This window comes from Ursus arctos, unplaced genomic scaffold (assembly GCF_023065955.2).
Source record: "Ursus arctos isolate Adak ecotype North America unplaced genomic scaffold, UrsArc2.0 scaffold_12, whole genome shotgun sequence".
NCBI lineage: Eukaryota > Metazoa > Chordata > Mammalia > Carnivora > Ursidae > Ursus > Ursus arctos.
This window is the reverse complement of record NW_026622786.1, coordinates 16,895,610-16,908,945: the sequence shown is the minus strand read 5'-3', so window position 1 is coordinate 16,908,945 and position 13,336 is coordinate 16,895,610. Positions and strand designations below refer to the sequence as shown.

The window sequence follows — 13,336 nt, the reverse complement described above, 5'->3', positions numbered from 1 at the left end:
TTTTCTGAAATGTAAAAGTACTTGTTCAAGCTTCTTTGTTCTTTTAATAATTCAGAAGAAACGTTTGGAATTTCCTCCATTCTCTGTTCATAAAGGTATAAAAACCTCTAACATGGCTTAATATTCATTAAAATAGTTTAAGACATCAAGCCATGGGGGGAAAATTAAAAAATAAAATAGTTTAAGAATCTGTTTCTCATTTGACGAGATCGGGCGCGTTCAGGGTGGTATGGCCGTAGACAAGAATCTGTTTCTCATTTGAATTAACTTAAGTACCCATCAGAAGATTAGATAAATCTGTGTATGTATATGGTGGAATACTCTATAGGAGTAAACATGAATGAAATAAAGTTACATAGATAAATCTAACAATGTTGACTGAAAAGCAAGTTTTACAAGATATATACAATATGTAGTTATGAAAAATATTTATGGATACACTCATACATAAAATTTTAAATGTGCATAGGAATGAAACACACCCAACTTCAGGATAAGGATTACTTTTCAGGAGGGGGAGAGAAGGAAAGGTAGTGTTTGAAGCAAAAAGGTAGTGTTTGAAGTCAAATAGTACATGACTGATTTATCATTTTCTTTGTGAAGTGCTACATATTCAATTTTAAAATATATATATTTAACAACATATATATAAAGACAGAGCCAATTTACTCTTTTTTTAGTCAGACTGGCAAAAACAGGTCATGGAAGCATTTAATAAATGACAGAGATTAATTCAATAATAATTGTTCCCATCCCAAATGTCAATGCTTTGATATTACTTTCAGAAATAGTCCACAACTTATTTTTTTAAAGGTTTTGTTTATTTATTTATTTATTTGAGAGAGAGAGAGAGTGAGCACGAGCAGGGGGAGGGTTGGGGAGAGGGATAAGCAGGCTTGACGCTGAGCATGAAGCCCAATCTGGGGCTCAATCTCATGACCCTGAGATCATGACCTGAGCTGAAATGAAAAGTCTGCCACTTAACTGATTGAGCCACCCAGGCACTCCCAGAAATAGCCCATAATTTAAAATGATGTTTGAATACATGTATACAGGATAACGAAAGTAAGCCAAAATTTCATTTAATATAGACCTAGTCCTGAAAATCAAGAAGTCAAGATTTCTGAAAGAATTTATAGCTGTGGTATTCTTTCATTAAATGACAGGTTTGGAAGTGTTTCTAATTTATCTTACTAAGAGAAAGAGGAGTACTTTGTCTTCTATATATTAAATAGGAAGACAGCATATGTATTAAATAACACCTATCACATTGTGAGTACTTCAATATTTAACTACAATCAACATTTTACATCTCTATCTACCCCTCTCCGTCAATTTTGATGCTTATTGTCTTACTCTATGGTTAACTGGAATAAAACACATGACTGCCTATAGAGCATTTATTGTGCATAGAGGAGAGTTTAAATTTTATTTCCCTAGCTTATTAGAAGCCAATTCAAAGATTCGTTGAATCCTTGGAAAGGTAGATCCACACATCTAATTCACAGGTACTCTTCTTCATTACTGCTCTTCTCTCCACAGACAACTTGGTGGGATCAAACCTATTTGGGCCACCCGGGGATTAGACTTTTCATGTCCATATATAAACTTCTATATATTAATTGAATTGTATGTAGAAATGCTTCTGTCTTTTTTTTTTTTTTATTCGACAGAGATAGAGACAGCCATTGAGAGAGGGAGCACAAGCAGGGGGAGTGGGAGAGGAAGAAGCAGGCTCATAGCAGAGGAGCCTGATGGGGGGCTCGATCCCACAACGCCGGGATCACGCCCTGAGCCGAAGGCAGACGCTTAACCGCTGTGCCACCCAGGCGCCCCAGAAATGCTTCTGTCTTTATTAACAAACAAAATAATGGGAAAATACATAAACTCACAGGCTAGAGTCAGAACACTTCTCCGAATCTAGGAATATGGAAAGGACATAATAATTCCAATTTATATGCCACATTGCTATTCACAAATTGTATTCTAAAAAATAGAGAAAAAAAATGACAAAATACTTTAAATGAGCTCAGTGGATCTGATCCACTGGGAAAATGTTTCAGATCCTCTGAAGGATTTGAAGTATTTCACCAGTATGTAATTATTTTAAGTCAATACCTGATCTTTATAATCTGTAGTTATTGAGGGGTCCAGCTTGCCATTTATTTTCCTCTCTCTGTTGTAGAGTAACAGTTCATATAAAAATTTAATTTCTAATTAAATTATTTTAATTAAATTTAAGTATCTAATTAAATTATTTTAATCTCTTTTTATGTGAATTTTAGAAGCTGAGTTATATATTAATTAGAATCCTTCTATCAACAAATCCTACTAAGAAAAAATGGAAATCCAACTAGAAATTTGGCTTGGTTTTGTCATTCAAACTTATGTTAGTTGTATATTCATATTAATTTTAATTTTTAGGAAATTTAACTTAACAATTTAATTCCATCATTAATAGTTTATTAAGTACCCTATCCCAAAGATCCTCCCCTTAGCCTATCCTAAGGAAATTAAATTCATCTAATTTCACAGCAAATTAAATCATGCCATTTAACAAGAGAGAAAAAGACTATATGAATTATTCTTTTGAGTTTCAAGACTCTTTATAGTGAGAGCAAATTATAACTAAATTTTAATAACCTTGATAAGTAAGACATAACTCCAAATATTAGAGTAACTGAAAAATCCATAATCTATAAAATGGCAGAAATATCTTGTCCTAAAAAACACCTGAAAAGAGAGCTGGTCTAATCCAGTTACTAGTTGTTGGCTATAATATAAATGTATAATTTATTTTTTTTACATTTTCAAACTGGTTTATCAACTCATATCTCCATTTTTTTAAATTAAACAATTCATAAAATTTTATTGAGACATAATTTACATATAACATTGTATAAGTTAAAGGTATACACTTGATTTGATACATTTATATATTGCAATATGATTACACCAGAGCATTAGTTACCACTTCTATGGCATTGTATAATTATCATTTCTTTTTTGTGGTGAGTACCAGTAAGGTCTAGTCTTTTAGCAACTTTGAAGTCTATAATACAATATTGTTTACTATAATCTTTATGCTGTGCAGTAGGTCTTCAGGATTAATTATATAATTTATATTTATATCCCATTAAATCACAATTTTAGAGCCAATGCAATTTTTAAAATGTAGCTATATATATATATACAATCTTAAATATCTTTGGCCTGTTCTCTCTCAACATAGATTGAAAAGATAGAGGCAAATTTGCAACAACATGAATGGACCTAGAGGGTATCGTAAGTAAAATAAGTCAGACAGAGAAAGACAAATACCATCTGATTTCTCTATATGTGGACTCTAAAAAACAAATGAATAAGCAAATAAAAAGCAGAAACAGACCCATAAATACAGAGAATAAACTGATGGCTGCTAGAGGGGCGATGTTGGAGGGGTGGGCAAAATGGGCGAAGGGGAGTAGGAGACACATGGGAATAAAAGGTACCACGTAGAGAATATAGTTAATGATATTGTAGTAGCATTATAATGACAGATGGTAGCTACACTTGTGGCAAGCATAACATAACGGTGTATGTCAGTTATACCTCAATAAAAAATAAATTAATCCATTTTTTTAAAATGGAGTCAAAATACAAAACGAAACAACCTCTAAAGGGCAAAGAAGAATACTATTCCTCCTTCATATAAGTTTAAGATTTCAAAGGGGGAGTTCTAGCCAGTCTTTATTCTTAAAAATTGGAGTTTAAAAGCACAGTATAAAGGGTAGAAAATATATATGAACTCATTAATATAAAAGAAAAAATATATGAACCTTTTATTTTAACACAGTTTTAAGACCAGGAGTTCTCAATTTTTTCTGATTTACTTTGTTCACATTGGTGAATTTCTTGTAATTTTTAGCAATGTTAAGAACCAAGAGTAAGTTAAAAATGTGTGAATCCACAAATAAGAGTGTTCAGGAAGTGAACAATTAGTCACCAGTATTCCATTAACAACACCAGTAGGAGACTGAGGTGTTATGATGCCATGTAATTCTGTTTAAGACAGAACTATTTTGTTTTGTTTAGTTTAGAGAAAGAAAAGGGGTTCAAAACCACTACTGTTTCCCTCTTAATTATAATTTTAAATGCATAGGTTTTCTTTTAATGCTTTCAAACAGATCTAAAATATGCATACAAAACAATGTTAGGTTTTTAAAATAGAAAATAGAAAATGCTGAAAAACTTCAAAATATTCCAATTTCCTCAACATAAAAATATATTCGGTTAATAATAAAATTAGGTAATATTCGGTAATATAAATTGCATTTTAATCTATTTAAATGCAAATTTCTGGTGAGTATTCATTAAAATTTAGAGAAGCTTAAATAGACTTTCTGAATATTAAAGATTTCAATTCATAAAGAACTTAATAAGCTATAATTCTGGCTTACAAAAAATTAAAGTTCGGTATTTAATTCTGATTTGTATGTTTATCTTTTTGGAGGATGGATATAGCATCTTTTCATGCAATCCTCTAGAAATTTAAGAAGAAAGACAAGACAATTCTATGCTTATAAATAAATGTATATAAAATGGCAGTTCACAATTTCGTTTCTACACTATTTCCAAGAGTGGTTTTATTGACTCGTAAACCATACAATTTATGCATACTGAAGGAAGCAACTTTAAGAAATTTGGAGTCATGCCTCTGAAAAACCTTAGCATTCCACTGCTTTTATAAATTTGACGAAAGACGCTGATCATATTTAGCTGTGGGACTCCCATTATGCCTAGAAAATGAAAGGAAAGGAAAAAGCCTAATTAATTTGATATTTAGCTTTTTTCAAACATTAACTAAGGTAAAACACATGTTAAAACAAAAAATATATATATAATTACTTAAATTCTTTCACAAGCAGTTCCAGGGGGACATCTCTGCTTCATCATAATACATATAATCAGAGACCCTAATGGAACTATCTGATACTCATCTCTATTTAATTTTCTTTCCTTTTGGAACAAATTCTGTCCACTGGTGGTGTAATTTACTTATAATTATTGTAGACATAATTTTCAAAACTAGCTAGTCATACAGAGGTATCTTTATTCAACTTCTTATTTCTTAGGAGCAACTTAAACTGTAAAAACTCAAATATGTTTCTCACTCACTACTTCTTTTCTCAGAGAGTGGCTCCACCATTCTTCTACCTGTTGAAACTTGGAAACCTGAAAGGCATCCATAATGTTTCCGTTATCTTACGTATCCAAACCGTTGCCCATCAGTTTTACTCTCTAAATAGCTCTCAAATCTATGTATTTACCTACAGGTCCACTGCCATGCCTCCAAACTACCAACATCTCTTGCCTAGTCTCTTACCATAATCACCTCTTTCATTTTTTTTCTCCATACTTTAACCAAAGAGAACTTTTAATAATGTACGTCTGGTTATGTTACTCTGCTGCACCAGTAATTCCCCATTATACTTAAATACAGTATGGTCTAGCCTCTGTTTCCTCTTCCCACCTCACTTGTACCATTCCCTTCCTTTCTGCACTCCAGCCATAGAGGCCACTTTCAATTTCTCAGATGTCTCCAAACTTCTTCCCTCTTAAGGCTAGTTGCACATGCTTTTCCCTTTGCCTGAAAGTCACTCCCCCAACCTCTGGCTCTTAACCCCATCTCAGCCTTCAGTTCTCAGTCCAAACAATACTTCCCCAAGAAAGTCTTCCAGAACTGCCTCAGCTCCCCCCATGGTAGTGTTTAGAGAATTCCAGTTTTCTTTTGTAGCTCTCATCACAGTTTATGCATTTTATGTCCATATTTAATTAATAACTATCTTCCCTGCTAGATTATCAATTCCATGAGAGCAAGGACAAATGTCTTTTTGCTTACTCAAACCCCACATGGCTGGCACATTGCTCAGTACCTGACAATATTCTCAGATTCTCATCTAGCATTTTTCTCCTTAATCATTACACCATGTTCCCGAAATTGACGTAGCTAAAGTTAAGTAAAAAGCAGTAGAGAACTGAAAAGTTTGTCTGTTGCTATTTGTTTTAATCCACACATTTCCTCCCTCCATCCTTCTTTTGAAATCTAGATAAAGTCTCTTGAAATTTAAGAAAATACCATGGAATTTCTTGGAGAATGTTTTCTTACTACATTCATTTTTGGCCTTTTATATTTTAGTAGAAGCTAATAACACTGCTCTCAATTTCTATAATTTCATAAAAGAATATGGAACAGGCTTACTTTTTTCCTAATGTTGAACCTACATCCCCCATTGATTTACCCCATCCCATTATTGTGAAAACTGTAAACTATAGAACTGTAAACTATAGTACAATGAGTATACTCACCACCTAGTTTCAAAATTTGACATTTTGCTGTTTTTATTTTTTGTCTCTTTCTCTTTTCTTTATACACACATATAAATATATGTGTATATATGTGTGTGAGTGTATACACTCTGAAGGTAGTTACAAACACCATGAACCCTGCAACCCTAAAAACTTCAACATACCCTAAAAACAAAGACATTAATCTACATAACCCAAATCATAATTATGCCTTAGAAAATTAAAAATAATTCTCTATCTCACCAAATACCTCCTTATTAAAATTTTCCCAATTGTCCCAAAAATGTCACTTAGAGCTGGGTTTGTTTTTTCCAAACTAAAATCTAAACAAAATTCACTCATCACACTGGTTATGTTTCTTTAGTTTCCTAATCAAGACTAGTACCAGTCATTCCCCTGCAACTACCACTTTTTCTGTGACAATGGCTGTTTGAATAACACAGGCCAATTGTCTTATAGAATATCCTACATTCTAGATTTGTCTGATTCATTCTTAATAGTATCATTTAACTTATCCCTTGATTCCCTGTATTTCCTTTAGGTCTAAAAGCATTCCCAGATGCCAGTAAAACATTTTGGGCAAGAGTACGTCATAGCAGATGCTATGCCATGTAATATGCACTTCATATTACATTACATCAAGAGGCAGATTATGTCAGAGGGTATTTTTTGTTTTACTGTTGCCAGTACTGGTTGCCAAGTTGGTCAGTTGGTTGTAATGGTGACCATCCAGTCTCTCCATTGTAAAGGTGTGTTTTCCTCTTTGCAATTAGCAATAACTCCGATGGATGATACTGTGGCATCATCATGTAAATATACTATTCCCCAACTCCCTTTAACTTAATAAAGCTTCAATACCAGCTGATGATCCTAAGACTCAGATATTGATTTTGAAATATCACTACCTAGGCACTAAAAGGAAAAATAGCTGATTACAGATTTGAGGGCAGGTACAAGTGACCATGAGACATCGCTTAAAAAAAAAGAAAGAAACAGAAGAGTTCAGAAATAAATATGGAGATGTCAAAAGAACAAAGGAGGATTTTCAGTTCTAATTATGACAGAGCAGTTTGTTTCAGACTAATCCTACAAATAAAAATATATATTAAAATATGAACAAACTACATGAAATCATTGTTTGAGAGTAATAAATGCAAACAAGACGAGGATCCCTGAGAGAAGGAAAGTATAAAGGTAAGCACTACATTTCACTCCAGTTTTGTTTTTTTTACCTTAGGCCATTTGACAGTTTTCAGCATGAGAGAATAGGGTCCAAGCAGAAAAGACGTGGTACTAAACTGAGGACAAAAGTTGGAGTTCAAGGATGCCAATGTGCCAGATACTTGAGGAACAAAATCTGAAATGGAGGTAATACTAGTGAAGTGAGTCCAAAAGTCTCCGTGCAGTTTTCCCTTGAGGCATTGCCAACTCTAAAACTGCACCAAGTGAGATTTCAAGAAAACCACAGAAAAGAGCAGGTGGAAGGCTAAAGATCTAGGAAAAGACCTTAGCAGTTACACAATGCTGGATCATAAAGGTTGGAGTTCAAGCCCAACAAGGTGAGATGAGGCACCTTGGTAACCACTCTAGGCTTTCAGATAAGCCCCACCAAAGGTTACTGTCTAGGAGTAAGGGCCATACTCTATAAGTAAGTACCTTGAAGAAAGACCAGAGCTGAAATAAATCATCCCTAACAAATGTAAAACCAACCTTCAATAGATTAAGGTTGATCTGCCTATACAGTACCTACCTACCAGAGGAAAGGTTAGCCCTATTTGGAGAAAAATAACATCATCCAGAGTTTACAGTTTTTCATACAAAATGCACATTATTCAATCTAAAATAATGAAACATGATTTTAAAAAAACAGGATCAAATCACTGAAAACATAGAGAGAAAACTAGACAACAAAACAAGTATTAATATATTAAATTTAAAATAATTGTGATTAATATGTTTAAGAAATTAGGGAAAAAGATGGAGACTTTCACACAACACCTAGTATCTATTTTTTTTAAGAATAAAATGTAGGGGCGCCTGGGTGGCGCAGTCATTAAGCATCTGCCTTCGGCTCAGGGCGTGATCCCGGCGTTCTGGGATCAAGCCCCACATCAGGCTCCTCTGCTGGGAGCCTGCTTCTTCCTCTCCCACTCCCCCTGCTTGTGTTCCCTCTCTCGCTGGCTGTCTCTATCTCTGTCAAATAAATAAATAAAATCTTAAAAAAAAAAAAATTAGATTAGTGAACTTCAGAAGATAGGTGCAATAAAAAAAAAGTATCCAGATTGAAGTGCAGAGAGGGGGGAAAGGAATATAAAATACAGAAAAGAACATAATAGGAAAACTGAACATGAAGAAAAAAATCTAACATACATGTAATTGGAATGTCAGAAGAAGAGGGAGACAATGGGATAGAGCACTATTTGAAGAAATTTTGACTGGGAATTTTCCCAAAACTGACAAAAGTCATCAAACCACAGATTTTAAGAACAGGAGGAGGAAAAGCAGAAAGCAAACCACATTTTAGGCACATCATATTCAAACTGCTGAAAACCAGAGACAGAAGGAAAAATCTTAAAAAGCATGGTGGGGAGGGGGGGAACAGTACCTTAAAACACCAGAAATAAAACTGTTGGCTAACTTTTCAACAAAAATTATGAAACTCATAAGACATTGGAATAATAGCTTTTACTGTGCCATAAAGAGAAACAAACAAAGCTGAGAAAATCTGTTGCTAGTAGACCTTCCACTGAAGAAAGAATTCTAAAAGGAATTCTTCAACTAGAAGAATAATGATCTCAGGTGAAAGCAAGGAAATTCTGGAAGTAAAACAGTCAAAAGAGAATAAAATATAAATTAACATTGATTTTTAAAACAATAATGTGTTGTGGGGCTTAAAATATATACTAAAGTAAAATATATAGCAATAGTAGCACAAAAAGGTGTGCAGTGTGAATGAAGTAAAAGTATTGTATTAGAAATTGGTAAAAAGAAAGGAAGGAAGAAAAGAAAGCGAAAAGAAAAAGAAAAAGAAAGAAAGGGAGAGAAAGAAAAGGAAAAAAAGAAAGAAAGAAAGAAAGAGAAAAGGAGAGAAGAACATATTGGTAAAAATACTAATTTAAGGTAGGCTGTAATTAACAAAGAATTCACCTTGGAATCTATAGGGTAAGAAAAGAAAAAAGAATATATAACTAACAAGCTAATAGAGGAGAAATATTGAAATAATGAATATACCTAATTAATTCAAAAGGAGACCCAAAAAAAGAGAGAGATAAAGGAAAATGAAAAATGTATCAATAAGAAGTAGCACTTTAATATGTGGTTTCCACTTCAATGCAACTGTAACACTGCTTTAAAATATAAATGTATTAAATGTTAATTAAAAGACAAAATAATCACACTGGATTTTTTTTTAAAGATTTAACTATACTTTTTACAGAATGGATATACTATATATAAGGACACAAAAAGACTGAAAATAAAAAGACGCCCTAAAAATTATACTAAGCAAACATTAATCAAAGGAAAGCTATTGTAACTACATTAATATCAGACAAAGTAGACTTTTTAAGACAAAAACAAATATTACTAGCAATAAAGAGGACACATTTCATAATAAGGAAAGGATCAATACTAAATTTTAATATACATAATAATATAGCTTCAGACGAGATTGGGCACATTCAGGGTGGTATGGCCATAGACAATAATATAGCTTCAAATATAGAAAGCAAAAGTAGACCAAATTAAAGGAGAGATGAAGAAATCCACAATCCTGTCTAAAGATTTAAACACACCTCTGTCAGTAACCAATGGAAAAAGCAGATAAAAAAAATCAGGATATAAAATATTTGATTAACATTTTAACTAATTTACTTTATAGAACATGTATGTAGAACACTAAATACAACTTCAAAATCTTCTTTCTTTTCAAGAGGATTACAAGTTTACAGTGAACACTTACAAAATTGACCATATCTAGACCAGTAAGACAGGTCTCAATAAATTTCAAAGATCAGAAATCACATAGAGTACATTCTCTTTCTCCAGTGCAATTAAACTACAAGTTCAATAACAGATCATTGGAAAAATCCCCAAGTGTTTATAAATTAAGCAATATATTTCTAAATAACCAATGAGTCAAAAAGAAATCACAATGGATTTGGATGATATTTTGAAATGAATAATAATGAAAACAGTATCAGTTTATGGGATATAAGTAAAGCAGTACTTGGAGAAATATTCAGAAACTGGAATTGGTATATTTAAAAAGAAAAAAGATTTTTTTTTTGCTCCTTTATTTTTTTTTTAATTAATGATTTTTTATTATATTATGTTAGTCACCATACAGTACATCCCTGGTTTCCGATGTAAAGCTCGATGATTCATTAGTTGCGTATAACACCCAGTGCACCATGCAATACGTGCCCTCCTTACTACTCATCACCGGTCTATCCCATTCCCCCACCCCCTCCCCTCTGAGGCCCTCAGTTTGTTTCTCAGAGTCCATAGTCTCTCATGCTTCATTCCCCCTTCTGATTACCCCCCCCTTTCTTTATCCCTTTCTTCCCCTACCGATCTTCCTAGTTAAAAAGAAAAAAGATTTAAAATCAATTATCTTAACCAGGGGTCAGCAAACTTTTGCTGTAACAGGCTAGATAAGTAAATATTTTAGGCTTCATGGGCCACATGGTCTCTAGGAACTATTCAGGTCTACCACTGTAGCATGAAAGTAGCCATAGACAATAAATAAATAAATGGCAGTGACTGTCTTCCAATTACATTTTACTTACACGCATGGGTGGTGGGTAAATTTGGCCTGCAAGGCATAGTTTGCCGACCCCTGATCTCAACTTCAAACCTAAGAAACTAAACAAAAAACAAATAAGCAAAAAAGAGGATAAAAATAATAAAAATAAGAACATAAAACAGTGAAATAGAACACAAATGTACAATAGAGAAAAACCAACAGAATTAAAAGATGAATAAAATTAATAAACCCCAAGACACTGATTAAGAAAAATAACTAACTGCTAATATCAGAAAATAAAAAGGAGACATCACTGTAAAACCTACAGTCATTACTAAAGGCATATTAAAAGGACATTGTTAATGACCTTATGCTATTAAGTTTAAACATTTAGATGAAATGGACAGATTCTTTTAAAAACACAACACCTCAAAACTGATGTAAGAATAAACTAGAAACTGTTATTAAAATATAGAAAGAAAGAAAAAAGCCTTCCACCAAAAATATCCAGGCAAAATTGGCTTCACTGGTGAACTCTCCCAAATATTTAAGGAAAAAAATAATACTAGCTGTACACAAATTCTTCTGAAGACTAGCAAAAGAAGGAACATTTTCTAACTATCTTTACGGAGCCAATGTAACAATACAACAACCTGACAAGAACATTACAGGAAGGAAAATTACAACCAAAAATTCTCATGAACATAATATAAAAATCCTATTCAATATACTATCAATCAAATCCAATATTATATAAAAATGGCAATGCAACATGACCAAGTGAAGTTTAATCCATGATTTCAAGGTGGTTTTAACATTTGAAAGTCATTCATTCAGAGAAAAAAAGGAGAAATAATACTATTATTATGATGCAGAAAAAAGCACTTAATAAAATTCAACACCTATTCATGATTTAAAAAACACTTTCCACAAAGTAGGAATAGAAGAGAACTTCCTTAATCTCACAAAGGGTATATTCCAAAACCTACAGCAACATCATAATCAATGGTAAAATACTGAAACAATTTTATTCTGAGTAGGAATGAGATAAGGATGTCCACTTTTAACCATTATCATTATAGCATTGTACTGGAGCTCCTAAAGAGTGGCGTCAATGAGGCAAGAAAAAGAGGTAAAAAGTATAAAAGCTGGAAAGGAAGAAACCAAACTTTTACTATTCAGAGAGCCATGGCTGTGTACGTATCAAATAAAACAACAACGACAACAACTGAGGCGCCAGTGTGGCTCATGGGGTGAGCATCTGACCCTGGATTTCAGCTCTGGTCTCAGGGTCGTGAGATTGAGCCTGATGTTAGGCTCCACAGTCAGTGCAGAATCTGCTTGGGATTCTCGCTCCCCCTCTCCTTCTGCCCCTGCCCCAACTCGTGCTCTCTCTCTCTCTAAAATAAATAAATCTTTAGGGCGCCTGGGTGGCTCAGCCGTTAAGCGTCTGCCTTCGGCTGGGGTCGTGATCCCAGGGTCCTGGGGTCGAGCCCGCATCAGGCTCCCTGCTCGGTGGGAAGCCTGTTTCTCCCTCTCACACTCCCCTTGATTGTGTTCCCTCTCTCGCTGTCTCTCTCTGTCGAATAAATAAGATCTTTTGTTTCTCTCATCTATGGAACATAAGAACTAGGAAGATCGGTAGAAGAAAGGGATAAAGAAGGGGGGGGTAATCAGAAGGGGGAATGAAGCATGAGAGACTATGGACTCTGAGAAACAAACTGAGGGCTTCAGAGGGGAGGGGGGTGGGGGAATGGGCTAGGCTGGTGATGGGTGGTGGGGAGGGCACGTATTGCATGGTGCACTGGGTGTTATACACAACTAATGACTCATCGAACTTTATATCAAAAACCAAGGATGTACTGTATGGTGACTAACATAATATAATAAAAAATATTAAAAATAAATAAATAAATAAGATCTTTTAAAAAATAAAATAAAAAATAAAAACAAATAAATCTTTAAAATAAACATTAAGCCACAGCAACTTCTTGCTAGTTGCATCTCCAAAGGCAAGGGAAACAAAGGCAAAAATGAACTGTTGGGACTTCATCAAGATAAAAAGCTTTTGCATAGCAAAGGAAACAGTCAACAAAACAAAAGACAAAGACAACCGACAGAATGGGAGAAGATGTTTGCAAATAACATATCAGATAAAGGGCTGGTATCCAAAATCTATAAAGAACTTATCAAACTCAACACCCAAAGAACGAACAGACATTTCTCCAAAGAAGACATTCA

General features: G+C 33.7%; 1 protein-coding gene across 1 annotated transcript in view; it reads right to left on the bottom strand.

Annotated features, from left to right (window-relative positions):
* Positions 1–4,602: 4,602 nt before the first annotated feature.
* The window catches only part of LOC113244888 (mitochondrial adenyl nucleotide antiporter SLC25A24-like), a 49,882-nt gene continuing 41,148 nt past the window's right edge, over positions 4,603–13,336 (bottom strand). Inside the window, exon 10 of the mRNA XM_026484557.2 lies at positions 4,603–4,778. Within this exon, the coding sequence (XP_026340342.2) occupies positions 4,603–4,778 (176 nt within the window). The remainder of the gene's footprint in view (positions 4,779–13,336) is intronic.